We start from the raw sequence: 20524 nt of genomic DNA, 5'->3' as shown, positions 1-20524 counted from the left end.
ATAAAACTTTAAAAAGTTGGTAAAATATGACTAAATCTAAAAGAGCCAAATCAGCTATTTGATTCTATCCAATTCTTCCAAAATTCAGATTATGCTATATATCAGTTAAAATAAAGTGGCTGCTAATTTATATTAGGAAACTATTTTGCTAGGCATAGTGGCTCCCATCTTTAATCTTAGTACTTGAAAAGCTGGGGGAGGCAGATCTCTGTGAGTTTGAGACCATCTACACAGTGAGATCCAAGACAGCTAGAGCTAAAGAGTGAAAACCTGTTTCAAAAAAAAAAAAAAAAAAAAAAAAAAAAAAAAAAAAAAAAAAAACAAGCCTGGCAGTGGTGGTGCATGCCTTTCATCCCAGCACTTGGGAGGCAGAGAAAGGCTGATTTCTGAGTTTGAGGCCAGCCTAGTCTACAGAATGAGTTCCAGGACAGCCAGGGCTCTATACAGAGAAACCCTGTCTCAGAAAAAGAAGAGAAGAGAAGAGAAGAGAAGAGAAGAGAAGAGAAGAGAAGAGAAGAGAAGAGAAGAGAAGAGAAGAGAAGACCCAATCAAAAACCCTAATTACAACAGTCTCTCAAACACAAATGAAGCCATAACTATAGGACAGTTTAATAATTCAGACATTTGTATGCCACGATTCAACTATCTTTAGTTTTAAATTTCCATCTCTTCTACCTCTAGTGTAACATATATAGTTTGGCCTGCAAACAATGCCAGCCAGATATTATCATCAGTATGTAACACACGAGTCACAAAGAGAGTAGTCAAAGGAATGAAAGATGGAGAAATAGTTGGGCCTCATACACAGAACAATAGCCTAAAGGCTAAGATTCAGTTTACAGCAGAATGTGTGTTTTATGTGTACACACTTGTGCTCTATAAATACCAGCAGAAAATAAAAAATACCGTTTTGAAGCAGGATAGGGCCAAACTTTGATGGAAGATAGAGTGAAAAGGGCAGTTTAAAAAGAGGACTGACATCTCTACAGTTCTATGAATACACTAAAAATCACTGAATTGTATACTTTAAATGGGTAAGTTGTATTATACCTCAATAAAATTGGTACCAGAGAGGAAGAGAATCAAAGCAGGGAGAAGAAGAGTGAGGAGCCATGCAGTGGCACAAAGGGAAGGGCACCGGCAAACAGAACAAGAGTGAGGCTCCAAGTCCACAGTCTCTTACAAAATATGATATAAACCCAAACCTCTAAACAGCCCAGAAACGAACTCACAAACCCTTAGTTTTCTTAGGAGAAAACTTCCTATTTACAGAAACTAGAGCATGCAGACTCTTATTGAACATGACTGGTCATAATTTGAAGCAGAAATGTTAAAATGTCTGAAACAACATATTGCCCTCAACTCTGATAGGTTAAAAAAAAAAAAAAACAAACAAAAACAAACTAAATACACCATATTACCATTCTAGAAAAAAACCCAAAAACCAAACAAACTGTAATTCCCAAACACTGTGATGCCAAGGCTCTTGGGATAGAATTATACAAAGATGAAAAAATGAGAGCAAGATGAAAACACATCTTGGTACAAAGGTGATGGTGGGACCCACAAGAGGACATGATGATGGAGGGATGATGGCGAAGCCCTAATGTCACATATCAGTCAATAAACTTATACAAAAGAATTCATAATAAGAAAAAGACCCAAACACATTTAACAATAGATAATTGATAAATTTTGAATGGCAAAGCTCTTCAAAAACTTGTTCCTCTTAAAAAATAAACAGACCCTGATCCTAACTAACAAAGATGACAAGAAAAGTCAGAGAGAAACTAACCATGCAAAGATAATCAAGAAACAAGAAAAGGATTCAATAAAAATAAGGCTCTTACTTTTCTAATTCTTCAGGATCAAACTTCCACCAAGTTTCCGGTTCATGAAACTCTACTCTGTATCCTTTTCCTATGGCCTACACAGGGGAGGGAGAAGACAAAACCCGGAGAACAATCTTAGGGAAAAGAAGGTACACAGAAACAAGTTTTATCTGACAACAGGAAGGCTGCTCAACCAAGAAAAATGCTTCTTGGTAAATGTGGCTTAGAAAAATGTTAAGGCTATGTAACTGGACGAATTCCAATTCTATCTGCAAGTCCAGGAGTATCTAAAAAGATGAACACATGCAATCATCATAAACATCAGTCTCTTTTTAAGAGATTAAAAAACCCAACAAACCTATTTAGAAAGCAAGGGAAAATAAAATATCGTAGTAATAAAAGTAAAATAACCTAATTTTTAGAATCTGAAAGTCTGTTAAGAATTAACAAAAACTTTCAAGTCTATTACTTACCATTTCTACATATGGTTTCATTTCCCAGGCTTCGGTATTAGTGTTGTCTATTATAACTGGAGATCTCCCCTGATCGATAGCTTGTTTTGCTGAAATAAAAACATATAAATAAAATTTAAATATCTGATAGAAAGAAACAATACATCTTTGCATTTAAAACAAAAACTGTAGCATCTCTTCAATTAGTGCCATGAAATATAAGACATGCCAGATGTATTCTTTGGATGTTGGTTTTAACAAACAACTCAACAAGCCACAAAAACCATCTTGGACCATTTTGTTCATTTAACAGCTAATGAACATTTCAGTCTAGACCTAATCTCATTAACAGGAAATTAACAGGAAATAAAGACACAAGAATCAAAAATTTACTTACATAGAAATAAATTCTCAAATGAAAAGTATAAAAAAAAAAACCACTGAAAAGCAATAAAGTATGATCTTTTATAGGTCAGAGTGGTAGTCATTTCTGTAAAATAAAAATAATATGAGAGAGATGGCTTAGACAGAAAAGCACTTGCCATGCAAGCCTAAAAACCAAAGCCCATTCCTGGAATCTACATAAAAAGCAGGGCAATGTGCACATCTGTAGTCTCAGAACTCTTACAACAAGATGAAGGTAGAGACAGGAAAACAGACTTAAACCTTACAGTCCCACTAGCCTGACTACGGAGAGCACCAACAGAAACAGGAGGAACCCTACCTCAAAACAAGATGGAAAGAGAGAATCACTTCTGAAAAAAGTGTTCTTTGATCTTCAGACAGACTGGGCACATTTGTACCTGCCCTCACACATACATACACAAATACACACATAATAAATAAATAAAAATGAAAAAGAATTTAAGTAATGCATTTGAAATGTTAGTGTAAAAGAAAGACATTATCCACAAGTAAAATTTCATTAATCAAGCAGCTCAATACCACAGTTGGACTGAGTTTTATCAATTAGAGTAATGATTTTTATCATTTACAATCATGATTCTCAAATGTGTGACTGAGGAGATTGCAGCTTTTATTCTAAACTATCACCTGTACCAATGCCATCTCTTGAGTATGAGGGAGAAGCACTGTCACAGTGATTTGTTAATGACAGCAATGTATGCAAACCTCAGGAATATCAGATAAAAAAAAACTTCAGAAAATTTGTAAAAGTTGAATGCAAAGATGGAAATTTTCTTGATATACAGGACCCAGACCACTAAATTCAACATAATGTAATGAGGCATGTCCATGGACCACACACATGTGGCTGTATTTCATGGACCACATGTGGCTCAGTATCGTCATGATTTGTGGCCCAATACAAAATTATAAACTCATTTGAAAAATATATATATGTATGTATGTATACACACACACACACACACACACACACACATATATATATATATATTTTATTTTATTTTAAATAGACAGCCCAGTTCTCAAGAGTGAACAATGTAGGGGACAGGGTTGTACTGCAATGTCAAAGGATTGGCTACACCTGTTTATAGTGGCAGGAGGAAATGCCCCAGTACGAACAAGTAATTCCCTGATGTTTTTAAAGGCCAAAGTGCCTTTAAGAGGTAGGGCCCGGGATAGAGGAAATGGGTCATCAGAGGTGAGCTTCTGAGATTTAATAGTCCAACTCCTACACTTAGTCCTGTACTTCCTGACTGTAGATACCATGTGATCAGATGCATAATGTTCCTGTTATGCCTTCCCTGCCATGTATTCCTTCTTAAACTGTGGGCCAAAATAAATCCTTCTTCCTTAAGTTGCTTCTTGTGTAAGACTCTAGCAAGCAGAGCCTTAGTTTACCAGAGACCCCTGAGTAAACCACGCAGAGACGAGAGATCGCTGCAAAATGCAAGAGGAATTTTTAATGTTTCAGCATGCTGGGGCCACCCTGCACCCCAAAAGGAGAGAGGCGATCCCGTGCTACTCAGTCAGTGAAATTTTATATAGTCCTTAGGGCAGAAGCCATCAGGCACGATGTGATTGGCAGAACAGTGTGACTCTTTAAGCTGACTAGTCTCTAGGGAGTGAGGCAGCAAGGACCTTCCTTGTCTATAGGTGGCAAGTGTTGGTCTGTCCTGGGAAAGTGTCTTCATGCTCTGGGCCTTCCCCACCCAAAGGTGGGTTCCCTTCCAGATAGTCAGAGGAATGTTAATCAGCCTCTCCCTTCTTCCTCAGACTGTTAATCCTGCAAGTGTCCCCAGACCAGGGAATGTTAATTAGCCTCTCCCATTGGGGGGTGGAGGGACACAAGTGTTTCAAAGTTCCTCTTCACTTGCTGTATATTAGGTCAGCAAAAAGGAAGTACCTAATACAAATGTTTAGGGCAGGCATATTCTAAGACTAGTTTAAAGCCTTACTTGCTGAGCCATCTTGTCAACTTAAATGTAGGTTTTTTAATGTAAATTATAGTATGTATGTTTTTAGATAGTTCTAGATCTAATACACAATATAATCATTTAGAAAATTAAAAACAAACAACAACTTAGAGCAAGGTAGATGGCTCAGACGTTAAGAGCACTGGCTGCCCCTCCAGAGGATGCAGGTTCAATTCCCTTCACCCACAACTCTCTATTGTGGTGTACCTCTGTTGATTCAAAAACTGTAACTCCAGTACCAGGAATCTACATCCAGATAAAATACCTATATACATAAATTTTTTAAAATGAAAACATTTTTAAAGGTCTACAGCTGCTGGGCAGTAGTGCTGCACACCTTTGATCCCAGCGCTCAGTAGGCAGAGGCAGGTGAATTTCTAAGTTCTAGGACAGCCAGAGCTACACAGAAACAAAAACAAAACAAAACATTTTAATTAAAAAAATTTAAAGATCCACAGCTTTTAGGTCTCATTCTAAATCAAACTAAAGCAGAATCTCTAGGTCTGAGCTCCAAGGAATCTGTAATTTCTTTAAAGGGAAGAGGAATCCCTCATCTGATACAAATGGGACTGTCAAGATTGAGACCATACTCATGGTGTAAAGAAACTGACCCATGTTTTCTAAAATGAAGTATTAGATAGGGTTCTTTTAATATCAACCTGTATAGTAAAACTAAAATAGGTACTTTTATTAAGATTTAAGACATTAGTATTATTCAGGGTAGAAATAACTTTCATACTACAAAAACAAAGGTGTGAAGAGTTCTTTGAATTATTCCTAAGGTGTAAAAGAAGAAAGCCTACTGAAATGTTCCCACCTCTGTTTTATCAGTTTATATTGGTAAACTATTTATAGCTCATCCCATTTTATCTAAATTCACTGATTCTTACAATCTTGACCAGAGAGGGCAAATAATTATTATCATGTCTTACATAAGAAGAAATTAGGACTCCAATCTACTAACAGTTTGTCAAAGTCATTCAGTTGCTAAAAGTCAAAAATAAATAAATAAATATTTTTAAAAAGTCAAAAATAAATCCTAGGTATGACTCATAGTTAAATACTCCATCCCAGGAGCCTTGGCCCAAAACAAACCTCTGTTCTGGTTCCAGTCATGGGCATCACCAAGTTGATTAACATTGTACCTGTACCCATCTTGATGATGAAAATAGTCATCAGTGCTGAAGACGATGCCATCACGACTCTGACCAAGCAGAATTCTGTTAACAAAAGAAATCATAAGCTCTATAACCAGACAAAGGAGCCACTGGACAGACACATCAGCAGTGGAATCTTGGCACTGACTCCGTAAGGCACTGCAGCAGAACAGCAGAGGAACTGATCGCTTCAGACAGTTCAGATTTTACAGATCACTTCATACTTCACTCTATCAACTACAGATATGAAAACTGCAAACCAGCACTTGTACTGCGACTTTAGAACACCATGTATTGTTTTCCAAATAACACCAACTGACAACTATGCCTGCTTTAGCTCTCTATGAATTGGTATTAAGAACCTAAACATGTTTTGCTCTGGGTACATGTAACCTAAAAACCAAGTAAGATTAAGGAAGCCATCCATCTAGGAAAAATGTATTTGACCCAAGACAGCTTTCAAACGCAGCACAAACAAACATGCCTCGCATGTGCGAGTAATAAAGAGCCCAAGACATAAGATTGAAAACAACATATGGTTTCTAAAGTATAACAGACTAAACTTTAGAGACTGTTACATAAAATTAATCACTGAATACTAAACAAACTTTTCTCAGATCATATCAGTAACAAGTAAGCTCTGCTTTGAAAATAAAAACAAAAAATGATAGCATCTTACAGGAATAATTAGTGTAGGGAAATGTGGAAAGACATATAATAAAATTTGAAAAGAATCCAGAATCCCAAACCATCAGTTCCAATCTGAAGTTCCTAGTTAGTCAATCACAGCATTATTCCACAAACAGCAAGAGAAAGTCAACTCCACTATACTTACCTTTGCCTGTACAAGTAATTTACATTATGTAAACTCAAAGGAAACAATGTTACTCTTGAAATTATAATTGTTCCCTGGTATCAGAGAGGGAGACCCTTCAGATACCAAAATCTGCTGATGCTTAAGCCTTGTGTATACAATTGTGTGATATTTACATATCAACTGTACACATTTTCCACACACTTTAAAGAAATTTTGGATTACTTAAAGTATCTAAAACAATGTAAATAGCTATATACACTGTATTACTTAAGGAACAATGATAAGAAAGAAACATAAAGCAACAACAAGAGGATCTCCATAATCAGTGAGATTGGGAGTGTCCTGAGAAAGGGAAAACACAGAAAGACAAAAATTTGGATCCAACAAAAAGTTTAATTTCCCAGTTTCACAATTCCCTCTCAACTATTAGGCAAATACCCAGGAAATGTGAGCATGTGAAGGAGTTGGAAGGGGTAGACAGTGGAAGAAGTGGCTTAAGAGTAAAACAAGCCAGTCCTGGGATGAGTCAAGAGGACTTCCTACTATAAGGTAATAGGGAGAACATCAACTATTAACATGACAAATGCCACTGCTCCTCTCCACAGCTCATAAAGACAAATGTCTCAAAATAGGCAAACTTATATTTCTAGTTACAGGGTTAGAGTATATTATTACATCATTTTACTGCAAATTACATTAACCAAACTAAATGGAAACGAAGGTCTGGGTTGTCTGTGTACTTTGGAAGAAATGGAGTTGAATTTTTTTTTTTTTAACAGAGAAGACTATCTAAGGAAGGAAAGAAACAAGTTGGGGTGGGGACAGGAAGTGAACAATTACATATAAAATGCTACAATGGCATTGGTTAATTTGTTTAATAGCCTAGTTTCAAAAAAAACTATAGAAGCTTTTTAAGTATTTTGTGAATGGAAAAAAAAAAAGGTTGAGGCTAGAGAGATAGATGGCTTAGTGGCTAAGAGCACTGACTCCTCTTTAAGAAGTTTCTGGTTTGATTCCTAGCCCTCATTTGTCAGCTGACAACTATGTGTAACTTCAGTTTCAGGGGATCTGACCTCTAAGAGCACCAGGCACATGCAGGCAAAACACTTAACATATAAAAATTTTAAAAATCTAAAAAAAAAAAAATTTTTTTAAATTAAAATGTCATAGCATTTTAAACCAGAGCTCAATCACTTGAAAATGTATTTTGATTATAAATAATATCATAACTAATTATATTCAACAGTACCAGACTCTAGACTGTCATTTCCAGATTCATGCTTTTATTTGGTTCTATAACTTATTACACATGATTTTTTTTGTTGTTTTTTTTGGTTTTTGGTTTTGTTTTTTGTTTTTTGTTTTTCGAGACAGGGTTTCTCTGTGTAGCCCTGGCTGTCCTGGAACTTGCTCTGTAGACCAGGCTGGCCTCTGTACATGATTTTTAAGATGCTTAAGAAATGGTTTAAGAGCCGGGCGGTGGTGGCGCACGCCTTTAATCCCAGCACTTGGGAGGCAGAGGCAGGTGGATTTCTGAGTTTGAGGCCAGCCTGGTCTACAGAGTGAGTTCCAGGACAGCCAGGGCTATACAGAGAAACCCTGTCCTGAAAAACCGAAAAAAAAAAAAAAAAGAAAGAAAGAAAGAAAGAAAGAAAGAAAGAAAGAAAGAAAGAAAGAAAGAAAGAAAGAAATGGTTTAAATCTGCGAGCAAAAAACCCTCCACCATGAGTCTCCTCAATTAACCCAAGAGTGAGATGACCCCAGAGGAGCTACAGAAGCAGGAGGAAGAAGCTCCCGGGCAAGGTGAAGGCCTTTTAACAGGCACTGCAACATGGTGCTGGAAAGTGTGAAGGAGATGTCAACTGAGATCCTCAAGGGCGTCAAGGGAAAGGAGGAGTCCGAGCCTGTCAAGAAGGACCGCTACACCTCCAAGATGTTCCTACACAGAGACTCAGTCATCATGGTGTCGTGCTGGCATACAATGGAGGCCTTGACCCTCTGAGAGCCTGCTCCCTGTCCTGCCGAACCCTGCCCAATGGGACAGAAATAAAACCCTCTGGTTTTGTTTTTTTTGTTTTAATGTTTTTTAAAAAAAAAAAAAGAAAAGAAATGGTTTAAGTTCTCCAAGTTAAAAAATAGGAAAACAATAGTCCATTTTCATCATCTAATTAGTGTAATAAAAACATGAACAAATCTCCAAGAAGACCTTCTTAAATATATAAATAATAAGCAAAAGTTGAGCCTGATGAGACATTTTCTTCCCAGACAGCATGAAGTCTACATGGATCCTTTTCAAACTCAACAACCATCTTAGGTTATAAAGATTCAACTCAGGAAATTCAATTAGTACTCATGAATCTAGGGAGACGGGATACCATACTAAGCATGTGAACCAAAAATAATATCAGTATTTTTAAAATTCTTTTACTCAGAATTATCTCTAGTCAGGTATTCTAAATGGATTCCCAGAATGTTAATATTCTGGACTAATTAAACACTATCCTGCCAGAGGTCCTGAGTTCAATTCCCAGCAACCACATGGTGGCTCCCAACCATCTGCAATGGGATCTGATGCCCTCTTCAGGTGTGTCTGAAGACAGTGACAATGTGTGTACTCACATACATAAACTACATACGTAAATCTAAATAAAAAAAAAAAAAAACAAAAAAAACAACAAACATGGGCTGGAGAGATGGCTCAGTGGTTAAGAGCACTGACTGCTCTTCCAGAGATCCTGAGTTCAATTCCCAGCAACCACATGGTGGCTCCCAACCATCTGCAATGGGATCTGATGCCCTCTTCAGGTGTGTCTGAAGACAGTGACAATGTGTGTACTCACATACATAAACTACATACGTAAATCTAAATAAAAAAAAAAACAAAAAAAACAACAAACATGGGCTGGAGAGATGGCTCAGTGGTTAAGAGCACTGACTGCTCTTCCAGAGATCCTGAGTTCAATTCCCAGCAACCACATGGTGGCTCACAACCATCTCTAATATAGTCTGGTGTCCTCTTCTGGTGTGTCTGAAGACAGCTACAGTGTACTCATAAATAATAATAAATAAATAATATTTTTTAAAAAACCACTATCAGTGGCCATTTGAATCACACTTTGTCAAGCGTTATCTTTATATGTCTCACATATATCTAGTCAATATCATTCAATTTTCAAAACACTGATAGTCTTGCATTAAGTCCAGCATAGAAACTAATTATAGAAGTTCAACCATCAGAGTTTAATATGTAGCAGCAGTTAAAGTTTTCTGACTCCCAAACCAATGGCCTGCAATGATCCTTGTACAATTTCCTCCCCTGAAGGTTGCTAAATGGATCTGGAAACAAAGTTTCTAAGGTGGATCACTAACTTCTAGACCAGCCAAGAGGCCTACAAAGTAAGTCCTAGAGTTGTAGGCCAGCAAGGCTACTATCCCAAACAACCAAAGCAATCAAGCCAGTGGTTCTTAACCTTAGAACCCCCAACCATAAAATTACTGTTACTACTTCTGTTACTACTTCATAACTGTAATTTTGCTACTTTTATAAATCATAATATCTGATATGTGACCCAGTGGGGGTTGCACCCCACAGGCTGAGAACCACTGATACTGAACCCAGCACAGCCAAGACCCTGGTACAGGAGTACTTTACCCAGGTGCTTAAGGGTATCTACTTAATGCTTCTCAGATAAGAATAAAGAACTATAAGACCAGAGACAAGTATTTCCTATTGAGTTCAATAAAGGTCATTCTTTCTCAAAGGAAGTGGGTGGGGAAGAATAGAAATATTTAACCTCAAGTTCCTTTTACCTTGGAAAGTAACATGAACAGCATTTATCACAGTAAAAGGTTTAAATGTCAACATTAAAAGTTGTTTTCTGGGGCTGGAGGGATGGCTCAGTGGTTAAGAGCACTGACTGCTCTTCCAGAGGTCCTGAGTTCAATTCCCGGCAACCACATGGTGACTCACAACCATCTGTAATGGGATCTGATACCCTCTTCTGGTGTGTCTGAAGACATCGACAGTGTACTCACATATATAAAATAAATCTTTTTTTTAAAAAGTTGTTTTTTAAAGTTCTTTCATCTTTTTATATCCTGGATTGTAAATTATCAAGTATTTTTTTAGCAAACTCTTTACTCTTTAGCAACATTTATTTTGTGTTTTTTGGGGGCAGGGGTGGGGGTGGCACATACCATGTGAATTCCAGGGATCAAATCCTGGTCATCAGGTTGACAGCAGATACCTTTACCCCACTGAGCCATCTTGCTAGCCCAGATTACTATTATTTCTTTGATCCTTAATTTTCTTCTCGATTTTACTTATGTTGGTCCTTTATCTATCTAGAAGTTTGGATGTTATAAGACAGAAGGTATAATTTTAAATATTTTTTATGAATCTGTTAAATATATCATACTACCATTATTGAACATTTTTCCAACTGCCCTAAAATACCAGTAACTAACAGCATTTACATTGTACTGGGCCTTTTAAGGAATCCACAGATTATTTAAGAATACATGTAGGAATATATATAAATATGTGTGTGTGTGTGTGTGTGTAAATGTGATGCTCTTTTAAGGGACTTAAGTATCAAAAGAGTTTGATACCTGTACAGGAACCTGCAACCAAATACCAAGGGACAACTGTATAGTCTCTTGCCTCAGAATCCTCAACAATAGCTAGATATGGCAGTACTAGCAGGAAATTCACAAGTTTTAGTACACCTTGTACTATACACTGAGATCTTGAATGAATGAATGAATGAATGAATGAGTGAATAAATGAATGAAGTCATCAGCAAAAATGTCTTGGGCACTTACCATGTTGGGGACAGTATGGTTTTAGTCAAGTTCTGGAGTTACCTCTAGAAGTGCAAATTTCTAGTTCTAGTATTTACAAGGGATATGCTATGAGATAAATTTACTAAACCATTGTGGATCCTAATTTCTGTAATTATCATTTACCTCCTCTGAGGGTCTAAACATATTATAGCTGTTGCTGCCAAGCTTGGTTTTCTGCTTACAATACCGAACATATTTAAAATATAAAATATATTACATTGTACACAACATAAATGTTATAGTTTACCTTAAAATACTTTAGCACAGGTGAGACCATTTGGATAATTAAGCTAGGCAGTTGCACAATCAGAAAAATCATATCCCTTTCTAGCTAAGCCTGGACTATTCTCCAAAATGTACAAAATGTACAAGCTGTTAGAAGTGTATCAACAATCTGTTATCTTTGATAAATACCATATATTTTGCTGATAAAATTGACAGCTTGTTTCTGAAAATACACTCACAAGTGAAAATCAGACTAAAAGAAGTTAGATGAAGTATTTTAAACAATCCCTTTCCCTTGCATGATTTAACAACAACAACTTTGGATCTATGTTCTACCTTCCTAGAAATAACACCCAAGGCTTGGTCCTTAAATGGTTCTATGTCCAAATACTGGGTCAGAGCACTCTGTTTACCTAAGGATAACTATAATAGTAACAAAGTTCTATTCAAATATCCTTGAATCCCGTGCCTAAAATGAACCTGTCAAAGTGTTGTTAGGTAGCCTGGAAGAGCAACCTCCACTTTACGATATCTACAAAGGTTATAAGAAATGTGTTTCTCTCTTGCTTAGTCCTAAGTATTGAAAGTCAGCATCTGTTTTAGAAGTCAGCCTAATACTTTCATTAAAAGCTAGTAGCAAGCCAAGTGTAGTGATTTATACCTGTAATCCCAGTCAGTACTAAAGAGGTTCCTAAGTTTGAGGCCAACCTCTACCACAAATTTCTACATGGCAAATTTCAAGCTAGCCTGAGATTTCTTGGAAGACCCTATCTCAAAAAACCAAGGGCTAGGGATAAAGCTCAGTGGTAGCATGCTTGCACGGTGTACACAAGGCTCAGGTTCTATCCCTAAGTACTCCCCCCCTCAAGATCAAGTGAATAGTAGTAATCAGTAATGATAACAATAATTTATCCCCAAGCACCCCCCAAAATCAAGCAATAATAGTTTTAACAAGCAGGTAGCAGAGTTCCAGAAACAAGTAACCCTTGCCTTCTTATAACCAAAATGGCTTAGATTAACCATCAATGAATGAAAAGATAATACTATCTTGTGTAGCTGATATTGAACACAAAGTAGAAAAGTTTAGTAAAAGCTATATAAAGTTAGAAATTACTAAGGACACAAGATAAATAAAACCCTCAAAAAGTTAGTGTTATATCTGCAATGCCAATAGTTGGGAAGTTAGAACACTATAAGGCATGAGTTTCAGGACAGCCTGAGCTACTTATTCAGTGTATTCCAGGACACACTGGACTACATTACATATTAAGTTCCAGACTACCTCAGGCTACCATACTAAGACACTGTCTCAAAACGAAGAAACAAACAGGAGGCATTTAAAACGACCTTTAAATAAGCCACTGTATCACCAGCAGGAGCAAACAGTGCTAAAGGTATGAAGATGGTGAAATAAGGACTAAACTAGGAATGGGACTCACTACCACACTGACTCACTGATTTTCCCAAATCAGCGGGGCTCTGAATCTAACAATTCTTTATTCTTCTCTTCAGACTTTGTTTTAAAAGCTAATGCCTCTATGAAAGTATTTCTTATCAGAAGAGGTTTTACATTCAGTGCCAAACAATCCAAGGGTTAGTAATTTAAACATGAAGGGGTCAAGCCAGATGTGGTGGCACACACCTTTAATCTCAGCACTTGGGATGCAGAAACAGGCAGATCTCTGTGACTTTGAACCAGTTTAGACTACATAGTGAGTTTGAGGACAGCCAGGGCTACATAGAAAGACCATATCTCAAAAAAATAAACCCAAACAAACAAATAACCCCCCTCAAAAAAATCAACAACGAATCTATTTTAAGACAAACCCTGTCTCGAAAAACCAAAGACAGTGTCTTAGTATGGTCGCCTCAGGTAGTCTGGAACAAACGTAGGAACCCACTCTTGAATAAGTAGCTCTGGCTGTCCAAACAATATCAATCTAAAGAGGTAGTGTGTGTGTGTGTGTGTGTGTGTGTGTGTGTGTGTGTGTGTGTGTGTGTGTGTGTGTGTGCGCGCGCGCGCGCGCGCGCACGCAAACTCGAGCACGATTGTGTGTTTGTGAGAATGAGAGGGGGAGGGGGAGAGGGAGGGGGAGGGGGGTGGGTTTTTTTTTTTTTTAAAATCTCTTTAACCAAGCTCCTTAAAATGAGAATCACATATAGAAGTAGAGACATAGTAGATACTAAAAATGAAGGCAGGGCCACTGAGACATACACAAATATAGTAGAAGATGGATAAATAAAAATTTAAAGCCTTTAAAAAATAAAATGGGGGAAATTCATTGGTTTTTTTTGGGGGGGGGAGTGTTGGTTTTTAATTGTAAGTAGCTTCTGATAACCTTAACTATTTCCTCTAGCCTTTGCTCCTATAAAATGAAAATATAACTCATCTCACCATGTCAAAGTACTAAGTTGAAAATCGTGATACAAATAACACTTGTTACTATGCATCCATCTTTCCACTCTTAAATGTTCACCTTTTCTCTAAGCAAATATACACATAATCACCTCTACCTAATCTCTCACTACATTTAAGTGTTCTTGAAATTCTACTGAGCTTAATTTCAGCATTCTCCAATCTGTTGTCCTAACTTCCTTATATTTTTCTATATTCAATTCTAACTAGTAGACTTACTTCATCCAATTTCCAAACCTCAACTATTTTCTGACATTCTAAATCTAGAACATTGTCTCTTTGTACAACTTCACTCTTCTGAGTCTTAATTTCATATTTTCTACAAAATCTTCACATAAATAACACAAATCAAAACACAAAGAAAAATTAAATAGCTTATAATCTAGCTTGAAAATCTGTATTATAAACTGAATGTTTTTTGTCTAAAGCAGTGGATCTCAACCTGTGGGTCCCAACCCCTTTAGGGGTTGAATGACCCTTTCACAGGGGTCATCTGAGACCACTGGAAAATCCAGATATTTATATTACATTTCTTAACAGTGGCAAAATTAGTTATTCAGTAATAACAAAGACAATGTTATGGCTGGGAGTCATTACAAGGAACTGCATTAAAGGGTCACAGCATTAGAAAGGTACAGAACCCCCACCCCCCAAAATTTTATTTTCTTTAGACCATATTAAAGTTTTTAGAGCATACAAATGAATTTTATTTCTTTAGACCATATTACAAGTAAATATAAGTTCTTCAGACACTTTTTACCCAATGATACCATTTTTAGACCTTTCTTAGCATATATCTTATAAATGCAAAAAATTTAGTTATTTTCCAGTTACAAATATGCTGTACTATCTTTAAATTGTAAACCAGAAATATGAAATTTTTAAAACTATAGTAATTCAATCTCAAAGGGCTGGAGAGATGGCCCAGTGGTTAAGAACCAGGGTTCAATTCCCAGAACCCATGTGGTGGCTAACAACTGTTTGTAACTCCAGTTCCAGGAGATTTGATGCTTTTTTTTTTTTTTTTTTTTTTTTTTTGCACACTGAAACAAAACACCCATACGCACAGAATGAAGATATATATGTATATATACACATATACATACACACACACATATATATATCTCCTAATCAGGTATGAACATGACATAATGCTTAATACACTCAATATTCATTTCCTTTAGGTTATCTTTATTCAAATTTTAAGAAAATAAATATTTCTTATTCCCCTATTAAAGACAGCAAAACACAAACTTGCTCAACAGCATAAAGTGAAAAAGTACCACAGCCCAGAGTGTCTAGTACAGAGTCCAGCTTTTTTTGAAGTTATAAAGGCTAGCTAAGTAGCATTGCTTTTGTTGCTGTTTTAACTGTAGCTTATTTTTAAAGCCCTTAAGACAAACTAAATATCTACAAATTCTCCCTTCCCCATTATTATACATCTCTTAAAGTATTTCTAGAAGGATGTCACTCCCAAATATAGCATATAAAAGATTTACTAGAAATCCAAAAGCATTTATTACTGATAACTCATTTATTTTTAAGCATTAATCAATATTTACTCAGGATATTTTACTTACCGAGACAATGTTGTTTTTCCAGAACCAGGGAGGCCTCGCAAAAGAATAAGTAATTTCTGCAATTTATTTAACTTCTCCTCTTGAAACCACTGGTTCACAAACTTGTCTGTTTCATTATGCTTGTCAATGGAAGGATCTTGCCAGCACTCTCTGATTTCACAGAAACCATTATTCACACTTTCACCTTGTACACTGTAGCCATTTCTAAAGGGATGAACATTATTGCTAGTCACATCATAGTTAGCATACTCATCATTCTGATCAAAAGTCAAACAGCTCCAGCTATCCTGATAACTATCTACATAACACCCATTCTGCATCTGAGAGTCATCTTGCGTATGGAAAACATCTGGTGGTGGATGTAGTGGGGCACCAAATCTTTGAATATTAAAATAATTAAAACTGGGAAGAGGATCATGGGGTATGACAAAAGGATGTACTGACTGCCATTCAGGTCTGAAGGAAGGAAATGAAGTTTCACAAAATGTAGGTATCAACTGTTCATCACAGGGGTAGTCTGGTTCATCCTCCAAGTACTCTTGATAACCACAATGTGACTGAAAAACATTACTCAGATCCTTATTTTCTTCCTCAGATTTTAAGGCATTACAGGCCGGGTCATAAGGAATAATTTGTTCCTGGGGAGGTTCTGGTTCCTTACAACTGCCTTGGGAAGCTTCATTTTCATTTTCCAGTTCTTCAATTTCTTTGTAAAACTGGGATAATTCCGTGTCTATCTCCAATTTTTTGGAGTTAAATTTCTGTTTTTCCTCTTGTCTTCTTCTGCTATCTATACTATTGAAAGTATCCATCTCACTCTTCCTTTCACGGCATTTCTTTTTTTCTGGGGGTTTGTAAATGGGGCCTATGAATGCTTTACTTGTGCTATAGATTTCATCATCCCTGGCCAGTGGTGAAGGCTTTCCATCATGCAAAGCTTGTGAACCACTGGATTCAGTACCACCTAGTTTATTCCCGGGCATCTCCTTGTGCAAAGGCTTTAACACATCTGTACTGGCTTTGTCTTCTTGAGGACAAACACGTCTTCTGAAGTTAATGGTGGCCACAGGGACCCTATTATTTCTGTTTTTTTCTTGGATTCTGTGACCATCAGGAACACCTCGATGGGGGAAAACACCATCACCTGCAGCTGATTTCAATTTTTTAGAGCATGGTTCCCTTGTTAGTTCTTTTCCAGGTCCCAAAAACTTAGCTTCAACTTCACTGTCAGACATCTGAGGAGTAAAGCATACAATTATTAGGACACATTTTTTAAAAATATAAACAAACGTGCTTTCATGAGAGGAATTTCAGAAAAGAACTTTTGATACAAGCATTTGATAGTAAGACCTTCCCAACTACAGTCAAACTGTAAATTTTATAATCACTTATTCTAAGTATTGTCATAATAATTTATGGGAGGAGTCTGAAGTTAGTATCATCTAAAAATGTAAGTCTCTTGTTTTTTTTGGAGGTACAGAGGATGAACTTACGATCTCACGCAAGCTAAATAAGCACTCCACAAGGAGTTATAACCTATGTCTTTTTTTCATGTTGTGAGAATGTCTCACTAAGTTGACAAGGGTGGCCTTGAATTCACTCTGTAGAATTCAGTGATGCCCTGAACTTTCCATCCTTTTAAGTTGCTGAGATTACAAGCCTGTGCTACCAGTCCTATCTTTAAACAATCCATTCTAGAGTTTAAGAACCTAAATTTGGAACCCTTAATCCACATTGTGTATATTTATATATGTATGTATAGATACAGAACTGATATTTGTTTCTAAATTGGCTATGGCTGTTTAAAATCATCATGTCTTTTGGAGTATACGTTTCAATTTCCAAACTTCAATCATCTTTAGCATCCAGATACCAGATTAACTAACATGCAGTCTTTGTGGGCCTTTTCCTTCCAAGTAGTGTAAAAAGTGTAAAAGCAGTTCCCAATTGAGTGAAATAATTTCGAAAAAAAAAAAAAGTTTTGAGTTTCAGTGATGATACAAATTATGCTTAGGAAAAAATAATCAGAAAACTTTAAAAATCAAATCATCTTTTCTAGTAGTTTCTCTAACTTAAAAAAAAAAAAAAAACCACACTCTTCAGGCAGGGTGGTTTATGACTATAACACTAGCGTTTGGCAGATAGAGGAAGGAAGATGAGGAGTTCAAGACCAGCCTGGACTACAAAGTTCAAGGTCGGTCAGCATTACCGAAGGCCCTTATCAATAAATTAATTAAAATTACACTTCTCTTGACGGGCCCTGGTAGCTCAAACCCGTAATCCTATCATTAGATTTCCAGTCCAGTGTGGGCGGGCTACACAAATGGGTTCCAGAGCAGCCTGGTTTAGAGAGACTATGTCTTTAAAAAAAAATCACAACTTCGCTTCTCTTGTCACATTTTTTTTTTTTTGGAACTGATAAGAAACCAAAAGCCCTCTTTTGGTCAGAACTTCATTCGGCCGACTCTTGGAATCAAACCCTACGAACTAGAGAAGGGCGCTCCAACTGCGGGGAAAGCCATTTTCCCGGAAGCAGCCCCCACCTCAGCAGCCACATCCTCCCAGAATCTGGGGAGGCCGCGAAGGCTGAAAGGTTTCTCTTGGGGCTTCCACGCTCACGATTAGGCGAGAGAGTCGTGTCAAGTCACCAGTGAAAACTCCAGCCGTTCACCTCAGACCAAGCCGGAAATACCTCCCTTACCTACCCCGGGACACTCGCTCACCTCAAGCCACAGCTCTGTGTGTCCTTCCCCCACCTTCCTCCCCAAGTCCTCCCACAACACCCCCAAAAAAAAAAGAACTTCCGCGAATACACGAACCTCGGGGAAGGCGAAAGACCGTTCAAAACGTAGCTACTAAACGGAGCTGGAAAGAGAGGCGACGCTGGAGCAGTTCCATACGCAAGATGGCCGCCACCTCTTGGATTACCCATGCAGCACCGCGGGCTCACGCCAGGCATTATGGGGATTAAAGTCCGGCGTTTTCTGCAATCCCAGTTTACCTCACGGCACCGAGACTCAGTCTTCCAGAGTCCTTTGCATGACGTCTGCGCTATTTTGACCACAAACGTAGACTCAGTCTTGGTCCCGCCCTGGAGTGGGGGGAAGTTACTTAAAGAAACACCAACTTCATTTATAAAGGCAGCGACAGCCTGGGGCTTTCACGACTAAAAAAAAAAAAAAAAAAAAAAAAAAAAAAGGAGTGTTTGGCGCCCCCAGGTGGATGCGCAAGTCTCTGTGGTGAGTGAACAGTTTTCAGGCTTTTTAGGAGACAAAAGAATCAGCCTAGGCTTCAAAGGAGAAAACATTTTGTATAACGGAATTTGGTTGCTATGGTTTCTAAGAAACACTATGAAGTACAATTTTAAGCTTCTGAACTTATGTGGAGGAATAGAGTGCCTGTACCTCAGAACCCCATAAAGAAAAAAAAATTATAAAGTATCTTACGTCCAGATAGGAAAACAATGTATTAAATTAAAAATAAATACCAATCAAATAATGACTAGCTTGAGTTAAGGATCTTTTTTTCTCTTTTCCATTACTATTGGCCTGTCGTCCTCTCCACCCCTTGTTCATTTGGCCCCCACAAGAAAATCGGCTATCTCATCATATTTGAATAACTCTTGGCTCCAACACAATAGTATTTTAATTTGTAAGTATAATAGCTAAAAGTCACAGTGTAGGATATTTACATTAAAATATTTAATAACATTATTATGACTTAGAAGGCTCACAACCTGTCCCTCTTGCAGGATCTTCTTGAAATACAATTTTCACTGCAAGACTTTTTCCCTTGTGTTTAGCTTCAAGTTATGCATCAATTTTATAAAAATAAACACTTAAAACCACTATTTTATTTTATGTGTGTGAGTGTGTTACCTGAGTGAGTGTATGTGTGTACAGGGAAGCCAGGAGAGAGTCAGATCTCATGGAGCCCAGGCTGACCCTAAAAGCCAAGGAGATTTCACCTAGAATTTCTGATTCTCCTGCTTGGATTACAGGCCTGCACCTCCATGCCCACCCTAAGGGGAAAAAAACTTTTTTTTTTTTTTTACATTCATGGTGCTATCATATCATTGTAATATCTTACATTTTAATAATATGTTTTGTTTGGACTTAGAGATAGAATGAAAGGTTAAGTAGTAGAAATACTTTTACTCTCACATTTTTCCTTGCCATGCTGGGCTGGCAGTTTTCTACTGCCATAACTCCTAGCCAGTATTCAGTCACATATTTGGGTCCTGGGGATTGAATTCAGGTTGTCCAGGCTTAGCAGCAAGTGCCTTTATCTACTGAGCCAGCCCTCTTGTCAGCCCGAATAAAATGTCAAAGATAAAGATTGCATGTATTTCTTGTGTTGATCCATTTAAACTGTTTAAACTGTTAAAAATGCCTTTCTTTCATTTTTAAGTATTAAAATTTTATTCCCATAGTTTTGGGGGTTGGAAAGTCCAAGATGAGTCCATGGATTTGTGAGGGCATCACTTTGGTTATATATACTGAATCTTCTAGCCATTTCTCTTCACATGGACAGACAGGGCAAACAGCACCTTCTAAATTGTGTGTGTGTGTGTGTGTGCGCGCACATGCACACACGTGTGTATGTATTCATATTCCATGGCACTTGTATAAAGGTCAAAGGACAACTTTTCAGGAGTTGGTTCTCTCTGTCACCTTGCTTTGAGGCAGGATCTCTCTTGCTATATTGTTGTACTATGTATTTTAGGCTGGCTGGCCTGTACACTTCTGGCTGAGTCTCCTGTCTGTGTGGTCCACCTTGCAGTAGGATGGCCAGGATTACA

At 37.3% G+C, this 20524-nt stretch overlaps 1 protein-coding gene across 3 annotated transcripts in view; it reads right to left on the bottom strand.

Annotated features, from left to right (window-relative positions):
- N4bp2l2 (NEDD4 binding protein 2 like 2) overlaps positions 1–18692 on the bottom strand; it is a 68426-nt gene extending 49734 nt beyond the window's left edge. Inside the window, exons 1-5 of one of the 3 annotated variants that reach the window (XM_076923834.1) lie at positions 18543–18692; positions 15724–16958; positions 5779–5903; positions 2306–2394; positions 1851–1927 (exon numbers count right to left, since the gene is read on the bottom strand). In XM_076923834.1, the coding sequence (XP_076779949.1) occupies positions 1851–1927; positions 2306–2394; positions 5779–5903; positions 15724–16958 (1526 nt within the window). In that variant the 5' untranslated portion in view covers positions 18543–18692. Of the gene's footprint in view, positions 1–1850; positions 1928–2305; positions 2395–5778; positions 5904–15723; positions 16959–18542 lie in introns of those variants that run through there. The other 2 variants (XM_076923835.1, XM_076923836.1) reach the window with 2 other exon arrangements.
- Between the last annotated feature and the right edge of the window lie 1832 nt (positions 18693–20524).

The sequence above is a fragment of the Arvicanthis niloticus genome, chromosome 24 (genome assembly GCF_011762505.2).
Source record: "Arvicanthis niloticus isolate mArvNil1 chromosome 24, mArvNil1.pat.X, whole genome shotgun sequence".
In the NCBI taxonomy this organism is placed as follows: Eukaryota; Metazoa; Chordata; class Mammalia; order Rodentia; family Muridae; genus Arvicanthis; species Arvicanthis niloticus.
This window is presented reverse-complemented; position numbering and strand designations above follow the sequence as displayed.